At 50.1% G+C, this 18,783-nt stretch overlaps 1 protein-coding gene across 2 annotated transcripts; it reads left to right on the top strand.

Moving 5' to 3' along the window:
• The first annotated feature begins 384 nt into the window (after nt 1-384).
• Itga2b (integrin subunit alpha 2b) lies at nt 385-17,120 on the top strand. 2 transcript variants are annotated; one of them, XM_070027872.1, is made up of 30 exons: nt 385-582; nt 2,473-2,594; nt 2,684-2,781; nt 2,891-3,056; nt 3,260-3,306; nt 4,212-4,257; nt 4,358-4,486; nt 4,794-4,841; nt 4,982-5,025; nt 5,182-5,235; nt 5,371-5,423; nt 5,605-5,816; nt 8,600-8,782; nt 9,028-9,073; nt 9,170-9,274; nt 9,357-9,412; nt 9,508-9,659; nt 9,802-9,927; nt 10,228-10,295; nt 10,419-10,566; nt 12,211-12,303; nt 12,528-12,607; nt 13,920-14,000; nt 14,207-14,306; nt 14,410-14,562; nt 14,675-14,797; nt 15,556-15,669; nt 15,912-16,013; nt 16,215-16,331; nt 16,933-17,120. In XM_070027872.1, the coding sequence occupies exons 1-30, from the start codon at nt 395-397 to the stop codon at nt 16,987-16,989; spliced, it is 3,111 nt and encodes a 1,036-aa protein (XP_069883973.1). In that variant the 5' UTR covers nt 385-394; the 3' UTR covers nt 16,990-17,120. The 2 variants fall into 2 exon arrangements, with proteins under 2 accessions (XP_069883973.1, XP_069883972.1); XM_070027871.1 differs by having other exon boundaries at nt 10,416-10,566.
• The last annotated feature ends 1,663 nt before the right edge of the window (nt 17,121-18,783 follow it).

Genomic DNA, 18,783 nt, shown 5'->3' with positions numbered 1-18,783 from the left:
GGAAGGGAGGATCTGTGAAAGTGGGCTGGAATGGGATAGTACAGGCCAATTCACAGTTGCACTATCCCAAACAGAAAGTGATGGGAGTTGGACTAGCATGGTGGAAGTGAAGATGGGATCAAGGTTCAAGAGACAGAGTTGAGGGGCAGAAGCAGCAGGACTTGGGGATAAACTGTCAGGGGGACAGAGGAGCCCTGGCTTTCAACCATTTAACACTCCCCAGGGTAGCCCCACCCCCTTCTGGGTAATCCTAGAGATAGTGCCTTCATTCTGCCTGCTCTTCAGTAAATTACTTTGAGTTCTACTTTGATAAGAAAACACTTCCTGTGGTGGAAACTTCAAGAAAAGGAAAGAGCTGACCCATTCCTGCTTAAGAGGTTGAGGGAGAAGGAAGATGGCCAGAGCTTTGTATCCACTCAATGCCCTCTGGTTTCTGGAGTGTGCACTACTGTTCTTGGGACCTAGTGCTACCCCTCCAGCCTGGGCCTTGAACCTGGACCCAGTGCAGTTCACCTTCTATTCAGGCCCCAATGGCAGCCACTTTGGATTTTCAGTGGACTTTCACAAGGACAATCATGGGAGGTGAGCCATGGAGTTGGGTGGGGGGAGGATGAGCATGACTGCTTCTATGGACCTCTAGTTCTCCATTTGTGGTAGCCACTGTGCAAGGTGGAGTCTGGGTTGGTTTGGATTGAGGTCTTTGTCAGGAATGCTGAAGAAGGGATAGGTTCTGGTGAAAGTGTTGGAGGGGTGCTCTTAGAGAGATGGATACTGAAGAGTACAAGAGTTGTATTTCTTTCCTAAAATGATTGTTAGTTGTATGGCCCTGGTTCCTTTAAAATAGAAGTGCACATCTTGAATTGATTTGAAAAACTCCATCTGTCTACCCATCTTCACCACGCTTTTCTACTCCATTTCTCTCATCCCCATCCAAATTATAGATATTTGAAGAGAAGTAATATGTCACTAATGATTGGTATTGATCAGGCTTTAAAAACCAAACTGCCATGATTAGAGTCATGGCTCATCCTCTGTAGCTGTGAATGACTTAACTGTGGTAGACCCTGGAACAATCAGCTTTGAAGGGTTGCAATGGCAGCCTTCAAGGAACAACCACAGAGGGGAATTTCCTCTGCTGAATAGAGCCACTTCATCCAAAGTGAAGTCCTTTTCCCAAGAGGGAGACTCACATTCAATGGCTGACCAGTGAGAAGTATAGGGGTGTAAGGGTCCAACTTTTGAAACTTTTTGAAAAGGTATTCTGGCTCCAGAGCTCCTAGAATATTGGATCATCTGCTTCCTCTGCTCGCTCTTGCTGCATTTTCCTCCTTTCCACAAGCACTGGGCCATGGGCACAACTGTGGGATACACAAACATGTACATATGTCTAGATAAATATGTATGTACAGCTTTTTTTTTTTTACCAGTCATGTCTGGGCCTGGGTGCTGTCCCTCAGCATTTCAGCTCAAGGCTAGGGCTCTACCACTGTAGCCACAGCACCACTTCCAGCTTTTTCTGCTTATGTGGTGCTTAGGAATCGAACCCAGGGCCTCATGCATGCAAGGCAAGCACTCTATCACTGAGCCACCTTCCCAGTCCTGTACAGCATTTTTTTGATCAGTCATGGACCTTAAGCTCGGTTTAAGGGTACTGAGCTACAGTTCTACTTCCAGTGTTATGGGGGTTAATTGGAGATAACAGTCTCATGGACTTACTTTCCCGGGCTGGCTTTGAACTGCGATCCTCAGATCTCAGCCTCCTAAGTAGCTAAGATTACAGGTGTGAGCCACCAGTGCCCAGTATGTACAGCATATTTTTAAAAACACTTGGCAGGAGCTATGATAAATGTTCCTCATACATATATGACATTCACTCCTTTTGCCAGCATTGATATTATCCTTTTTTTTTTTTTTTTTTTTTTTTGCATTAGGCAGAACTGTGATTTAAACCTAGGTTTGCCAGGGTCTCATCTTTTTTCTTTTTTCCTTTTTTTAACCAGTCCTGGGACTTCTCGGGGAGTGGGAGCTGTCCCTGAGCCTCTTTGTGGTCAAAGCTAGCACTCTATCATTTGAGTCACAACTTCTGGCCTTTTTTGAATATATTATTGAATATAATATGTCTCAGACTTTCCTGTGGAAGCTGGCTTTGAACAGTGATCTTCAGATCTCAGCCTCCTGAGTAGCTAGGATTACAGGTGTGAGCCACCAGCACTCGGCTGAAGGTCTGGTTTTTGTCAAGAGGGTGAATGAGGACTTGCCTACTGAGTTTTAGGAGGTCTTTATCGGCAAGTATATCCAGCTCTTTGTGTTCAAATCAAACCAAATGGTTTTAGTCTCATGTGAATGCTCTGAGGGTCCATTACCCTGTCCATAAGTTGAAGAGGTCTTCCTAGATAATGTGTGCTCCCACAGGCAGGCACCCTACAGGATATACAGTCATCTGAGCTGTGCTCATCCAACTTTCCTATGCAGTGTGGCTATCGTGGTGGGCGCCCCCCAGACCATGGGCCCAAGCCAGGAGGAGACTGGTGGCGTGTTTCTGTGTCCCTGGAAGGCGGAGGGCGGCCAGTGCACCTTGCTACCCTTCGACCTCAGTGAGTCCAGGGTCTGAAGGGGATGGGAGGGACCAAATGGCCTTAGGCAGTCGGCTTCAGTGCTCCCTTTCTTTTCTTGTAACCTTCAGGGGATGAGTCCCGAAACGTAGGCTCCCAGACTTTTCAAAGCTTTAAAGCCCGGCAAGGACTTGGAGCATCTGTGGTCAGCTGGAACGACGTCATTGTGGTGGGCACTGCAGACAGGATACCAGGAGCAGCCAGGGCATAGATGCATTGGGGGAAGCTCCAGTCTTGCGCCTTGGATCCTTTCCGACTCTCTTGTGGCCCTGTTCCAGGCCTGCGCCCCCTGGCAGCACTGGAACGCCCTAGACAAAACAGAGGAAGCTGAAAAGTCACCGGTGGGTGGCTGCTACGTGGCTCAACTTCAGAGCGGTGGCCGAGCAGAATATTCACCCTGTAGGGCCAACACCATGAGCTCGGTTTACAAAAAAAGTGGTTTTAGTAAGTTCTGTTCTCCCTTTGACTCTGTTTAGCGTGACTCCTAATCTCATGCTCTCATGCAGTGTTTCAGACTGTCCTTTGCAACTGGCACTGGCCTTGCTCCTGGCCCCGCCCTACCCTTCAAGGCCACACCTCCACCCCATAAACCTGCCCCCAAGCCTTGTTGAGCCACCCTTTTGCTGAACCCTTCTTGCCTCCTCCAGGCGACAAGCGATACTGCGAAGCGGGCTTCAGCTCTGCGGTCACTCAGGCAAGTGGGATGCAAAAGTTGCTTGAGAGCCGAGCGTGGTGCTACATTACCAGTAATCCCAGCCGAGGCTGAGTCAGTGGAATTTCGAGTTTGAAGCCAGACTGGGCTATGTAGCACAATCCTACAGACAAAAAATAAGGGGCGGGGCGGGAGGGGGGAGGAAAAAAAATGAGGGGCATAGAGGGGGAACAAAAGGTGTGGGCCAGGGGCTGGGAAGGTGGCTCAGTGGTAGAGCGCTTGCCTTGCATGCCTGAGGCCCTGGGTTCGATTCCTCAGCACCACATAGGCAAAAAGATAAAAGCCAGAAGTGGCGCTGTGGCTCAAGTGGTAGAGCGCTAGCCTTGAGCTGAAGAGCTGAGGGATAGCGCCCAGGCCCAGAATTCAGGACCCATGACCGACCAAAAAAAAAAAAAAAAGGTGTGGCCCAAATGGTAGCTTGAATAGTATGTGCCATCAAAATCAACAAATAACAGCTATGGGGAAGTGGAAACAAGAGGTTCATGATTAGAGGCCAGCTGGAGCAGTTAGCACAAAATTGTATGGGGGGAGGGGAGCTCTGGGATGTTGGCTCAGTGGTAAAGTGCTTGCCTTGCATGGATGAGAATCTGGGCTCAATTCCTCAGCACCACATAAGCAGAAAAAGCCGGAAGTGGCGTTGTGGCTCAAGTGGTAGAGTGCTAGCCTTGGGCTGAAGAGCTGAGGGACAGCGCCCAGGCCCAGAGTTCAGGCCCACAACTGGGGGAAAAAAAAAAAAAAAGGTTGTATTGGGGGGGGGGGGAGGAAAAACAAAAGGCCCACTGATCGAGCCCTTGCCTAGCAACTCTGAGGCCCTGAAGTTTATTCCTAGGTGTGGAGGATAATGGGGAGTGTCCTTGCCCCTCTTACCACCATGACTTCCCTTTCAGGCTGGGGAGTTGGTACTTGGGGCCCCTGGTGGCTATTTTTTCTTAGGTATGTGCCTTAGTGGTATGCCCTCTCATCTCATGGTCTGGGGCAACCCCAGGTAATTGGTTTCTTATACTTCCTGTGCCTTCTGCCTTTTATGCCTTAGGTCTCCTGGTCCGGGCTCCAATTGCCAGTATCATCTCAAGTTACCGCCCTGGTACCCTTCTGTGGCACGTTCCCAGCCAGCGCTTCACCTATGATTCCAGCAACATAGATTACTTTGATGGCTACCGAGGTAACTCTGGCACCTACCTCCCTTCCAGGACTTCCAGCACCCTAAGAATCACTGTCCACTCAGCTGGCACATTCTCCTGTGGGGAGAACCCTAGCAGGCCAACCCTCTGCCCTAGCTGCTTCTCCTAAGCCTACCCAACTCCTATGTTCCCCACCTTGCCTTTCCTACCATGGCCTTGCTGTGTGTTCTCCAGCAGGTCTTGACCTCAGTTTTCTCATCTGCAAGGTTTGCACTGAGTGGCCTCTCTGTCCCCTCCTTCTTTCTCCTTGCTTTATACTTCCAAAAACACTAACTGTGCTGTCTTCAGGGTACTCAGTGGCTGTAGGGGAGTTTGATGGAGATCCAAGCACTACAGGTAAGAAATCCATTCGTAGGCAGCAAATAGGGAACCCACATGGAGAATCATCTCTCCCAAAGTCTCCCCTGGGTGCAGAATGGGCTGATGGGGTTAAGTATGTTCTTAGGATTTCATTCACTGAGCCTTGCTCTTCCCAGAGTATATCTTCGGTGCCCCCACTTGGAGCTGGACCTTGGGAGCGGTGAGTTCACCCTGTCCCTCCATTCAACATTGAAGCCCCAGAACCCAGTCCTCAGGTTAATTTCCCACACCTCCAAACCCCCTGCCCTTTCTCACTGGAAGCAGGAGGCTGCCGAGGGAGTAAGAATGATGAATTGCAGTGTGTCCCTCCATGCAGGTGGAAATTTTGGATAAATACTACCAGACACTGCACCGGCTGCATGGAGAGCAGGTAGGGATCAGGTACCTAAGGGAGTGGCCAAAGCCAGGAAACTGAAACCCCAGAATATTTCATAGGATGTGAGTGTGGATGTCCAATAGAAGGTGTCCAGTGCTGAGGAGAGCTAAGATACTCTTTGTCTTGCAGATGGCTTCGTATTTTGGTTACTCAGTGGCGGTCACTGACGTCAATGGGGACGAGTGAGTAGGGGGAATGCCCCATGCATGCCCAATTGGGTCCCCAGTTACCAGAGGTAAGAGCTACACACCATCTCTTCCTTTCCCAATCTCAGGCAAGGCAGACAGCAAGGGTGGGAAGACTTGGCACTTGTCCTCAGCATCTTCTAGCCCAATCTCACCTAACCACCCATCTGTTCCACAGGAGACATGACCTGCTGGTGGGTGCTCCGTTGTACATGGAAAGCCGAGCTGACCGCAAACTGGCTGAGGTGGGGCGAGTGTACTTATTCCTGCAGCCCCAAGGTCTCCATGCACTGGGACCTCCTAGTCTCCTGCTGACCGGCACACAGCTCTATGGGCGATTTGGCTCCACTATTGCACCCTTGGGTGATCTCAACCTGGATGGCTACAATGGTGAGAGAAGAGAGGAGCTCCATTTGCTGCAGGAAGGTTAACAGCCCCAACAAAAAGCTGGACTTGAGCCTTGCACCAGTGGTTTATACATGTAATCCTAGCTACTCAGGAAGTTAAGATCTGAGGATCAAGGGTCAGAGCCAACTGGGGCAGGAAAGTCTCCAATAAACCACGAAAAAGCTAGAAGTAGAGGTGTAGATGGTAGAGCACCAGCTTAAAGCAAAAAGCTAAGGAACAGCACCTAAGCCCTGAGTTCAAGCCTTAGTACTGGGGAAAAATTAAAAAGCTAGACTTGAACTGAGGACAGCAGGAGTCAGGGAAGACCTGTTCAGAAAATGACCTCATCAGATATGTGTTTTTTCATCCTATTATGATTTAAAACCCAGCTTTTGGGGTTGGAAGCATGGATCAATTAGTAGAACACTAACCAAGAATGAAAGTCTTAGGTTCCAAGTTTGTGTCCCTGTCTTGGACCTAAAGAAAAGAAAACCCTAAGCCAGGTGCTGGTGGCTCACGCCTGTAATCCTAGCTACTGAGGAGGCTGAGATCTGAGGACCACAGTTCAAAGCCAGCCTGGGCAGGAGCACGTGAGACTCTGATCTCCAATAAACCACCAAAAAACCGGAAGTGGCGCTGTGGCTTAACTGGTAGAGTGCTCGTCTTGAGCTGAAGACTCAGGGACAGTGCCCAGGCCCAGAGTTCAAGCCCTACAACTGACAAAAAGAAAACTCCATATGCTAAGTGGGGAACAGACAGCAGAGTCCTTTTTTTTTTTTTTTTTTGGTCCAGTCGTGGGGCTTAACTGGGCCTGGGTGCTGTCCCTCAGCTCTTCAGCTCAAGGCTAGCGCTCTACCACTTGAGCCACAGCACCACTTCCAGCTCTTTTCTTCTTGCTTATGTGGTGCTGAGGAATCAAACCCAGGACCTCAGGCATGCAAGGCAAGCACTCTACCACTGAGCCACCTTCCCAGCCCCCTGACAGCAGAGTTCTAATGAGACTACTAGGATGTGCATGCCCTTGACTTAAGCCAGGCAAGATAACCACCTGAACAGAGCCTTTGGCAATGGAATTTGAGATGAGATGACTTTGCAGATATTTAGAACATAGATTATTAGGACTTGATGGGAGATGAGATATGGGGTAAGGAAGAAAGAAGAGTTGAAGTACTGGCAGTGTTCTTCATTGCTTAATGCTAAGGCAACACCACAAGTCTAAGGGAGCAAGGAGATGAAGGGCTGGAGAGCATTAGGTGGAAACATGCAGGGAATCATCCATTGTGGCTTCTCCTTAGTCCATAAAGAAGAGTTGAGTGAGAAATAGAAAATTTGGGAAAGTAGATGAGTTATGGAGCCTGTGAATGGAGTAAATGGAGAAGAGGCCCAGGATAGACCCCTAGGGTGCCAAGAGCATGTAGGGACACCCAGAGACGATGAATCTGGGAAAAATGCAAAAGTGTCCAGATTGTAAGGGGAAATAGATCAGACAACCCAGAACTCCAAGAAGAGAACTTGGAGCAGGAAGAAGACACATGGAAGTGGCTCCTGATACTACTGAAAGGGCTTGAGGAGACATCCATGGGTTTTGGCAAGAAGACTGTCAGTGGTAATAGCGATAAGACCTAACCCGGGGTGTTGTAGGAATAGAAGCCAGAACCCCATGGGGCAAGGTATGAATAGAGGTGAAGTATAAAGAAGTATGTAGAACTACTCTTTCAGCCAATTTGATTGTGAGAAAAAACAGGATGATCATGAAAAGGACATAGAGGCCACAGAAGATCATTTCGATTTGGAAGAATAGGCAATGTGTTGAATGTGAGGAAAATGATTTTGCAGGGAAGTAGAAGAGTGAGCCAGAGGAAGGTCCTTATGGATGTCCAGGGTGGAGATACCTGACTCAGAGGCCTGGTAAAGAAAAAAAATGCCTGGGAATGGGAATGTGGCTCAGTGGTAGAGTGCTTGCCATGCATGCACGAGGCTCTGGGTTCGATTCCTCAGCATCACATAAGCAGAAAAAGCCACAAGTGGTGCTATGGCTCAAGTTAGAGTGCTAGCCTTGAGCTGAAGAGCTAAGGAACAGCACCCAGGCCCAGAGTTCAGCAGCAACATTCAGTCCCCAGGAGTCTCAGTGAAACTAAGCCAGGCATTAGTGGCTCACAACTGTAAACCTAGCTACTCAGGAGGCTGCAATCTGAGGATTGTCATATGAAGCCAGCCCAGGCAGGGAAGTCCATGAGACTCATCTCCAATTAATTACCCAAATACCAGAAGTGGAGCTATAGCTCAAAGTGGTAGAATGCCAGCCTTGAGCAGAAAATCTCAGGGACAGCACCCAGGGTTTAAATTCAAGCTCAATCCTCAGATCTCAGCCTCCTGGGTAGCTAGGATTACAGGCATGAGCAATTGGCACCTGGCTTTCTCATCCCAGATTCTTGATTCTTCTGCCTTGTCTCCCTAGTGCTGGGTTACAGTGTGCACCACCATGCCTGACTTCAGTTTTTGCATCTAAAATGGGAATAATAGTGCTTCATTGTCAGAAGTAAATGAAATCTTGTCACTCTATTTTCCTCAAAAGATAGTGAGGGCTGTTAAGAGTTCCTATAACAGTCCTACTTGACTAATCCCTCTCCTGCCAGATTGTATACTCCCAGAGGGCAGGGCAGTGACCTCCTTGACCCAAACTGTGCCAGTCTGATCTCCTGGGGTTTCCCCAGAGAAGTAGCCAGGAGAGTTTCACTGAGTTTCCTGGGGACTGAATGTTGCTGCCTTTGTGTCACTCTTTCCAGATGTTGCAGTGGCTGCCCCCTATGGTGGTCCAGATGGTCGAGGCCAAGTGCTGGTGTTCCTGGGTCAGAGTGAGGGGCTGAGTGCACGCCCCTCCCAGGTCCTAGACAGCCCCTTCCCCACAGGCTCTGGCTTTGGCTTCTCTCTGAGAGGTTCCGTAGACATTGATGACAATGGATACCCAGGTGTGCCTCCACTACCACAGAAAGGTCTTTGGGCCTTGTTAGAATTCTTGAGTCACGACTGGGTCCATGAATGACCTAGTGCCCCTCCCCCCGCCTCCCCCCAGCCCCACTAGAGGCTCTGCCTTCTCTATGTGGGATGCCAAGGTGTGGAGGGGTTCGTGGAATCTCTAGAGGGGAAAGAGGTGTGGAAAGATAAGGACCCCAGGCCTTCTCTAATTGCCCTTTCTGACTCCCAATGTCTGCAGACCTGCTGGTAGGAGCTTATGGGGTCAGCAAGGTGGCTGTATACAGGTGAGCACTGGCCTTGGAGTTGGTAGCAGGGAGTCTACCCTATCGGGGAGGCTGATCCAGGAGAGGCACCATGACGAGCCTCTTTCATCCTATCAGAGCTCAGCCAGTGGTGATGGCCACTGTCCAGCTGCTGGTGCAAGATTCCCTAAATCCTGCTGTGAAGAACTGTGTCCTACAGCCTGCCAAGACTCCTGTGAGCTGGTGAGGAAGTAGAGGGCATGGACTAGGCAGGAGCTGGGCCCTCCAGAGATTCCCATTCCTCAACCCACTCACATCTTTGCAGCTTCACCATCCAGATGTGTGTGGGAGCCACTGGGCATAACATTCCTCAGAAACTTTGTGAGCCGCATGGGGAGGGGGTAGGAGGTTGGCCTGGCTTCCTCCTTTTAGAGATAGGCCTGGGAGATTCTGACTCTTCCTGCTTCTCCTGTCAGATCTAAATGCTGAGCTGCAGCTGGACCGTCAGAAGCCCCGCCAGGGTAGGCGAGTTCTCCTGTTGGACTCTCAACAGTCAGGTCTCACCCTGAGACTGGACCTTAGCAGAAGTCAGAGCCCCACCTGCCACAACACCACAGTCTTCCTTCAAGTACGTCTGGGTTAGGTTTACAGGGGTCACCAGACCCAGGGCACTGAATGGGCACTGTGGAGCCAGGATATGGTTCTCACTGATCAGCAAAATTGAGGGGTGGCACAGTAGCATGATGGCCTGACTCTTACCCTCCTGCTAGGATGAAGCAGACTTCCGGGACAAGCTGAGCCCCATTGTGCTCAGCCTCAATGTGTCCCTGCCCACCCAGGAGACTGGGGTGGCACCTGCTGTTGTGCTGCATGGAGACACCCATGTCCAGGAACAGGTGGGGAAGGCAGGGGCCAGGCAGGGGAAGTGCAAGACCCCCAACAGAAGGGCAAGATTAGTGCACAAATTGTACCATAAACCCCAAAACCTTGATGTCACCCCAAACCCCAGTGAAGCCCCAAATATCCATGTCCCCTAAATCTTAATATAAATTCATAAGCCCTAATATCACAGCCTAACCATTGTCTGGGACTTTATCATCAACTTCAAAGCCCTACTACTCCCACCCTTCTCATCCTTGGGTCCCTTATTCAGAAGCTCTGCTGTGGTGGTTTTCTGACCCTCATGTGTCTTCTAGACCCGGATCATCCTGGACTGTGGCGAAGATGACTTGTGTGTGCCCCAGCTTCAGCTCAATGCCACTATGTGAGAGGACTTCCCACTCTTCTTCCCTTATCCCTCCCTGCCCTATCAGACCCCTTCCTCAGTTGGGTTCCCTCTCCTCTTCCCAGATCCAGCTTCCCCAGCCTCATCCTTTGTCCCCAGCAGGAAGGGCTCCCCACTTATAATTGGAGCTGACAATGTGCTGGAGCTGCAAATGGATGCAGCCAATGAGGGTGAGGGGGCCTATGAGGCAGAGCTGGCTGTGCACCTGCCCCCAGGGGCCCACTACATGAGGGCCCTCAGCAACCTCGAGGTGAGGCCCCACCCTGGCCACTGCCTGCAAGTAGGAAGTGTAGAGCTTTGAATCCCACTCCCACCTATGAGATCACACTTCTTTTGAGCTTTGCTGGAAAGATGCAATTTAAAAAATGGTGTGTGTGTGTGTGTGTGTGTGTGTGTGTGTGTGTGTGTGTGTGTGTAGAATACTTGCTAATGTCACAAAATTGAAGAACTCTATTATAACCTCTTCCCAAAGACTCAAGAACCAAATATTAACAAGAACCTCTGTTTATCATTGGCTGGATTTTCTTCCAGTCTTCCCCAAAGAAAATATTTAGTTTTTTTTGTTGTTATTGTTTTTTTTGTTTTTTCATGTGCTAGACCTGGGACTTGAATTCAGGGCCTGTACTGAGCTTTTGTGCTCAAAGCTAACACTTGAGCCACAGCTCCCCTTTATGGTTTTTTGGTGGTTAATTGAAGAGTCTCATGGACTTCCCAGCTTGAGGTGTCTTTAAACCAAGATCCTCAGGTATCAGCCTTCTGAGTAATTAGGATTATAGGCATGAACAAATACCCTGCTTGAACTTGTTTAGTTTTTATTTCATTGATGTCGTTCGAGATAGGATCAGATACGTAATATTGAGTTTTTATTTCCAAAATTAACATCATTAAAAATATTAAAAGTACAGCCAGGTCTTGGGAGGGGGAGGCAGGAGGATTAAGAGTTCCCAGGCAGCCTAGGCCATATAGTGAGTGAGTCTCTGTCTCAAAAACAAAACAAGCTGGGTATTAGTGGCTCACATCTGTAACTTAACTACTTGGGAGGCTGAGTTCTGAGGATCTCAGGTCAAAGTCAGCACAAGTAGCAAAATCTATGAGACCCTTTTCTCCCATAAAAAATCAAAAGGCCAAAAATACTGGAAATGGAGTTTGGATAAAGTGGTATAGTGTTAGCCCTGAGCCAAAGAAACTCAGGGACAGCACCATGAGTTCAAGCCCCAGAATCAGCACAACCGAAAAAAAAAGCAATAGGGGCTGGGAAGGTGGCTCAGTGGTAGAGTGCTTGCCTTGCATGCATGAGGCCCTGAGTTCGATTCCTCAGCACCACATAAGCAAAAAGAAAAAAGCCGGAAGTGGCACTGTGGCTCAAGTGGTAGAGCGCTAGCCTTGAGCTGAAGAGCTGAGGGACAGTGCCCAGGCCCAGAGTTCAGGCCCCACGACCGGACCAAAAAAAGAAAAAAAGCAATAGTAGCTGGGCACTAGTGGCTCATGCTCATAATCCTAGCAACTCAGGAGGCTGAGATCTGAGGATCGTGGTTCAAAGCCAGCCCAGGCGGTTAAGTCTGTGAGACTCTTAATCTCCAATTAACCACCAGAAAACAGGAAGTGGTGCTGTGGCTCAAGTGGTAGAATGCTAACCTTGAGCTAAAGAGCTCAGGGACAGTGCACAGGCCAGAGTTCAAGCCCACCACTGACCAAAAAAAGAAAGAAAGAAAGAAAAGCAATAGTAATGTGCTACCACCATACAGAAAGTACAATATGGCAGTGCCTTGAAGCCTCAGTCCAGGAAAGCCCTCTCTGTAGCTTGGCACATGAGATTTTTGTGGACTTACCAGCAGTTCAAATAAACACTGGCTACTGGGTAACCCACTTTTGTCTCTGAAACTGCTCCCTGCAGGGCTTGGAGAGGCTCATCTGCAACCAGAAGAAAGAGGATGAGAGCAGAGTAGTGCTGTGTGAGCTGGGCAACCCCATGAAAAACAATGCCCAGGTGAGGCCTCCCAGGCAGGGGGAGGGCCTAGTGGGGGCTGGGGTGGGCCTCTAGCAGCTCTGAGTAGTTATCCTGGTCCTCAGATAAATGCAGTTTCATCTCTGAGTGGGATTCCTGATGAATGGAGATAACAAGGGCGGTCTTGGAGTACTGGAGGGCACATTCAGGGCAGGGCTGCCCAAAGTGAGTGGCTGTGCACTGACTGTGAACCTCCCTTCTCCCAGATAAGAATCACTATGTTGGTGAGTGTGGGGAACCTGGAAGAGGCTGGGGAGTCTGTGTCCTTCCAGCTGCAAGTCAGGAGGTACTGGACCGGGGTATTCACCTACCTGTCACCCTTCTTCTGAGCCATACAGACCTCCCATACAAGTCCCTATTCTTGTTGGTCCTGAGACTTTTATCTAGTCTTGAAGTCCTAGGGAAAAACTATTTCCCAGGTCTAACTTCTAGTTACAAGTTTCTAGTCTTGGACAAGAGCTCAAGTGCTAGGCCTGGAAAGTGCTAGTGCCTAGCAAGTGTGAAGCCCTAAGTTCAATCCCCAGTACCAAAAGCTTTCAAGAAAGCTCTTTTAGCTTATTCATTTGTCTGAGGCTTGAACACCAGGGCTTGAATACAGGGTCTCAGTGCTGTCTAGTAGCTTTCCCCCTCCCCCACTTCCAATCCTGGGGTTTGAGCTCAGGGGCTGGGCATTGACCTTGAGTTTCTTTTTGCTCAAGGCTAGCACTCTACCACTTGAGCCACAGTGCCACTTTCAGCTTTTTCTGTTTATGTGGTATTGAGGAATCAAACCCAGGGCTTCATGCATGCTAGACAAGCACTCTCCCACTAAGACACATTCCCAGCCCTGTGTGTGTGTGTATGTTGTTGTTGTTTGTTTGTTTGTTTTGTCGGTTGTGGGGCCTGAACTCAGCCTGGGCGCTGTCCCTTAGCTCTTCAGCTCAAGGCTACCACTCTACCACTTTGAGACACAGTGCCACTTCTGGCTTTTTCTGCTTATGTGGTGCTGAGGAATTGAACCCAGGGCCTCATACATGCAAGGCAAGCAGTCTACCACTGAGCCACCTTCCCAGCCCATTGTTTGTTTGTTTTTTTGCCTTTCTTGGGGCTTGAACTCAGGGCCTAGGCACTATCCAAAAGCTTCTTTTGCTCAAGGCTAGCACTCTACCACTTGAGCCACAGCACCACTTCTGGCTTTTTCTGTTTGTGTGGTACTGAGGAATTGAACCCAGGACTTCATGCATACTAGGCAAGCATACTACCTCTAACCCACATTCCTTGCTCCTGTAGCTTTTTTAAAGCCCAAGGCTGGTGCTCTTCCACTTGAGCCATACTTTCCCTTCTGGCTTTTTGGTGGTTAATTGGAGTTAAGAATTTCATGGACTTTCCTACATGGGTTGGCTTCGAACCTAGATTGTCAGATATCAGCTTCCTGAGTAGCTAGGATTACAGGCATGAGACACTGGTGCCTGGCTTTCAAGAAAGTTCTTCCCCAGGTCTAACTTTGGTGTGGCAGCTGTTTATGAAATTAGTAGCTCTCTCTGAGCCTTTCAACGTTCTGGCTCCGCCCTAAAAGAGATCTGGTGTGCCTCACTTGCCTCTTCTCACCCCCTCTCCAGCAAGAACAGCCAGAATCCAAATAGCGAGGCAGTACTGCTGGATGTGCCAGTCCGGGCAGATGCCAGAGTGGAGCTTCGAGGGTAAGAGGCCATGAGTGGGAAAGGGAGATGGCAGGCAAGACTCTACCACTCAGGGGAGGAACTGGGTACCCCTGTAGCTTAGGGCTCAGGGGTAAGGTGCATGCTTAGCATGTGTCAGATTCCAAGTGCAAAAAAAAAAAAAAATTCAGTGGATTATGAGGCATCCTCCACAAGCCTGAATCACTCTGGGGTTTGGGCACCCCCAGAAACTCCTTTCCAGCCTCATTGGTGGTGGCAGCAGAAGAAGGTGACAAGAAACAGGATGGCTCGGACAGCTTGGTCCTCAGGGTGGAACATACTTACGAGGTAGGGATGCAGGTAGGAGCCTGCAAATCCTGGGCTGGGGTGAGATGATCGTAGGAATTGCAGGCTGAGTGCTGAGCTACCTCATCCTGTGACCACCTCCCAGCTCCACAACGATGGCCCTGGCACTGTGAATGGGCTCCACCTCAGCATTCACCTCCCTGGCCAGTCTCAGCCCTCTGACCTACTCTACTTCCTGGACATACGGCCCCAGGGGGGCCTCCAGTGCTCCCCACAGCCCTCTCCCAATCCCCTCAAGGTGAGAGCCCAGGGGAGGGAGAAGGAGCTGTGGGACATCCCTGATCTCTGGCTAGCTCACCTCAGGGATGTGGGTGTAGATTTGGAGAACTGACGGTGTCTTTGCCCCCTAGCTGGAGTGGAGGCTCCCCACCCCAAGCCCGTCCTCCACTCTGCCAGTGCATCACAAGCGAGAGCGTAGAGAGGCCGTCCTGCCTGCGCCCAAGCCACATGGAGAGCAGGAGACAGTTCTGGTGGTGAGCAGGCTCTGGGGGTGTCCGTTGGGGCTTCACTGCGGCCCAAGAGCCAGAGAGGATGAGAGGCAGAGAGAGCCGCTGGGTGTATGATGTGGGCCTCTCTGGGGGCCTCTCTTGCTCCCACAGTGTTCTCCAAATAAACTTGAAAGATGATGCTGGACTGGCATGTAGGGTGGGCCTGGAACACTTGGAATTCTTAAGCTTCTTAGTACATTTAAAAAGGCCAAGGAAGGGCTGGGAAGGTGGCTCAGTGGTAGAGCACTTGCCTTGCATGCTTTAGGCCCTGGGTTCGATTCCTCAGCACCATATAAGAAAAAGGAAGAAGCTGGAAGTGGTGCTGTGGCTCAAGTGGTAGAGCGCTAGCCTTGAGCTGAAGAGCTGAGGGACAGCGCCCAGGCCCAGAGTTTAGGACCCACGAACGGACCCAAAAAAATGGCCAAGGAAGTGTCACTGTGGCTCAAGTGGTAGAGCGCTAGCCTTGAGCTGAAGAGCTGAGGGACAGTGCCCAGGCCCAGAGTTCAAGCCCCATGACTGACAAAAAACAAAAACAAAACAACAACAACAAAAAAGGCCAAAGCAAGGTTACCCAGATTCTGGATATTGGCTCCCTCCTTCCAGCCTTACATGTCGGGGACTGTTGAGGATGTGGCTGGAGATTTACTCCTCACCCTCTTGGGAGTCTCTGTGTTGGGTCATTGGGGTGAAGGGTGGGGGGGATGGACCCAGAGGAGCCTGGAACTGATACCAAGTCCCCGCAGAGCTGCGATTCGGCACCCTGTACCGTGGTGCAGTGTGAGCTGCAGGAGATGACGCGTGGGCAGCGGGCCATGGTCACTGTGCTGGCCTTCCTGCAGCTACCCAGCTTCCGTGAGGTGAGGAGGGGATGGGGTGGGCAGGTCCTTATGTCAGGGGGCGGGACCTACCGGGCCAAGCTTCTTGGGGACGTGGCCGTTTGCTCTGGGCGTGGATGGGGCTTCAGGATCTGGAAGAGGCCAGGACCAGATTTATTTTGTGGGCGGGGCTAGGTTAAACCACAGGGTGGGCTCCTCAACTGGGAGTCCAGGGCTTGGACTATGTGGCTGATGTAAATGGCTTGTACCCCTACTGCCTGCAGAGGCCGCTGGAGCAGTTTGTGCTTCAGTCCCACGGGTGGTTCAACGCCTCCTCCTTTCCCTACGCGGTGCCTGCGCTCAGTCTGCCTAGTGGGGAAGCTCTGGTGAGTGAGGGGGATCCCAGGTGGAAAAGCATACTGCAGGACCAAGGGTCACACAGTGTCAGTGTCAGCATGGGGACAGGGCCTCCCTAAGGCTGAAGGGTGGTGCTGGAAGGTGGCCAGGCTGGGAGCCATGTGGCCCAGGTTTGAGTCTTTTGAAAGACAGGTGTCTAGGGACTGAGGAGACACGGAATTTGCCTGCAGGTGCAGACTCAGCTGCTTCGTGCCTTGGAGGAAAGGGCCATCCCGATCTGGTGGATGCTGGTGGGCATGCTAGGTGGCTTGCTGCTGCTCACCCTCCTGGTCCTGCTCATGTGGAAGGTAAGGTCAAAAGGATGGCAGAGTCCCCAAGTGGGTACAGATTAGAAGGCAGGAAGATGTGCACTCTTAGAATGTCATTCTTTCCTAAGGATCTCTCCCTGAGAGAACCTTTTCTCCCTGCAAGGAAGTCACAGGCAATGAGGCCTACCTTGGAGAATTCCTGGCTGCTGGGGACAGGGTTCAATTCCTCCTTTGGTGTATCTTCCCCTTGAGTAATGCAGGCAGAAGGCAGACTCTCCTTGCTTCTTAGGAGGTCCTGGAGGGCCACTCACTGCTCTGTACCTGGAGAGCCAGGTCCATACCCCAAGAAGACAGTGCTTTTAGGGAAAACGTATATTGGGACCCATAATAAACAACCATATTGTCATGTACTTGAGTTATAAACTCCAATATTTAAGAAAAGTACAGAGGAGGATCTTTCCCCCACCCCCAATTTTAAACCCAACTTCTTGTTACACGTATTATCTATAAGTGAGGAAACATCTATGTGTGCGCTCAAGCTCTGTACTGATCCAGGGAGAGGCTCTGGTGGCTTGCTGCATTCTAGCTTTTTCCTCATTGGTGCTCTGATCTCTTTAACCTGACACCTGCACATCCCCAGGTTGGTTTCTTCAAGCGGAATCGGCCACCCTTAGAGGAAGATGAAGAGGAGGAGTGATAGTGAGAAGGCTGGGGGCTGGCACCTGCTCCCTATCTCCAGCTAATTGTTTCCTGGCTCTGACTTCCATGGTTGGAGTCTTTCTGCTTTTCCTGCTGCCTAATAAAGAAGCTAACACCCCCCCTCCCTAAAAAAAAACATACACACAGAGTGCTACCTCCTTTTTGGGTAAGAGGAGGGAAGGGACTGCAGAATGCTTGGAATGGGGAGCAGGGAAGAGTAGGTCTCTGACAGAGTAAAGGTTGCAAATTACAGTCAGGGAGTAGAGGGTGGGTGTGGCAAAATTAAGAGAGTGAGGGAGAAAAGGAGGGGGTCTTTGGGTGATACTGAGGGAGGGTGAGGGTATTTGATGTAGGTAGTGGGAATGGGTTTGGGAGCCCCAGAGAAGGAAGACTGGTGGTACAGTGACTCATGCCTGTAATCCCAGATACTCAGGAGACAGAGATGGAGTGGATAGCAGTTTGAAGACAACTTAGAGCTGGGTGCTGGTGGCCTATGCCTGTAATAATAGCTACTCAGAAGGCTGAGATCTGAGTATCTTTGTTCAAAGCCAGCCCACACAGACCAATCCGTGAGACTGTTATCTCTAATTAACCAGCAAAAGGCTAGAATGGAGGTGTGGCTCAAGGGGCAGAGTGCCAGCCTTGACTGAAAAAGCCAAACGAGATCACAAGATACTGAATTAAAGCCCCAGTACAGGTACACACACAAACAATAGACAGCTTATAGCTGAGTGCTAATGGCTCACACCTATAATCCTAGCTACTCAGGAGGCTGAGATCATGGTTCAAAGCCAGCTCAGGCAGAAAAGTCCATGAGACACTTATCTCCAATTAACCACCACTAAACTGGCAATAGCTCTGTGGTTCAAGTGGTAGAACACTAGCCTTGAGCTAAAGAGCTAGGGGACAGTGCGTAGGCCCAGAGTTCAAGCCAAAAAAAAAAAAAAAAGACAGCTCAGGCTCAGCACCAGTGGCTCATGGTTGTAATCCTAGCTACCCAAGAGGCTGAGATCAAAGGATTGTGATTTGAAGCCATCCTGGGCAGGAAAGGCTGTGAGACTCTTCCCTCCAAAGCCAAAAGTAGAGCTATGGCTCAAATAGAGTGTTGGCCTTTAACAAAAAAGCTTGGGGATAGCTCCTAGGCTCTGAGTTCAAGCTTCAGGACCAACAGACAGACAGACAGACAGATAGACACACACACACATTAGACAGCTACTATGGAAGTTTACATCTATAATCAAGACTACAAGGAAGGCATTAGTAGGAAGATCACAGTTTGAGGCCTGTCCTGGGCAAAACACACAAAACCTTATTCAGGGCTGGGAAAGTGGCTCAGTGGTAGAGTGCTTGCCTTGCATGCATGAGGGTTTGATTCCTCAGCACCACATAAACAGAAAAGCTGGAAGTGGCGCTGTGGCTCAAGTGGTAGAGTGCTAACCTTGAACTGAAGAGCTGAGGGACAGTGCCCAGGCCCAAAGTTCAAGCCTCACAATGAAAACAACAACAACAACAACAACAAAACCCCACAAAAAGCACAAAAAAAACCTTATCCAAACCCTAATGAGGAGCTAGGAATGGGGCTTATTGGTAGAGTACTTGCCTAGCATGCACGAAGCCCTGGGTTTGCTTCCTGGACTAGTGGTATAGTGCTTGCCTAGCATGCATGAAGCCCTGGGTTTGCTCCCTGGACTAGTGGTAGAGTGTTTGTGTAGCATGCATGAAGCCCAATACCATATAAACAGAAAAAGCAGGAAGTGGTGCTGTGGGTCACAGTGCTATCCCTGAGCAAAAG

Source organism: Dipodomys merriami, unplaced genomic scaffold, assembly GCF_024711535.1.
Source record: "Dipodomys merriami isolate MVZ:Mamm:240054 unplaced genomic scaffold, mDipMer1.0.p SCAF_19, whole genome shotgun sequence".
Lineage (NCBI taxonomy): Eukaryota > Metazoa > Chordata > Mammalia > Rodentia > Heteromyidae > Dipodomys > Dipodomys merriami.
This window is presented reverse-complemented; position numbering and strand designations above follow the sequence as displayed.

Excerpts from the sequence above, each read along its gene's own strand:
- Itga2b (XM_070027871.1), top strand. The coding sequence starts at position 395 with ATGGCCAGAGCTTTGTATCCACTCAATGCCCTCTGGTTTCTGGAGTGT. Across the intron at positions 9,928-10,227 it reads ACACCCATGTCCAGGAACAG|ACCCGGATCATCCTGGACTG; the intron begins GTGGGGAAGGCA and ends TGTGTCTTCTAG. Across the intron at positions 14,307-14,409 it reads GGGTGGAACATACTTACGAG|CTCCACAACGATGGCCCTGG; the intron begins GTAGGGATGCAG and ends ACCACCTCCCAG.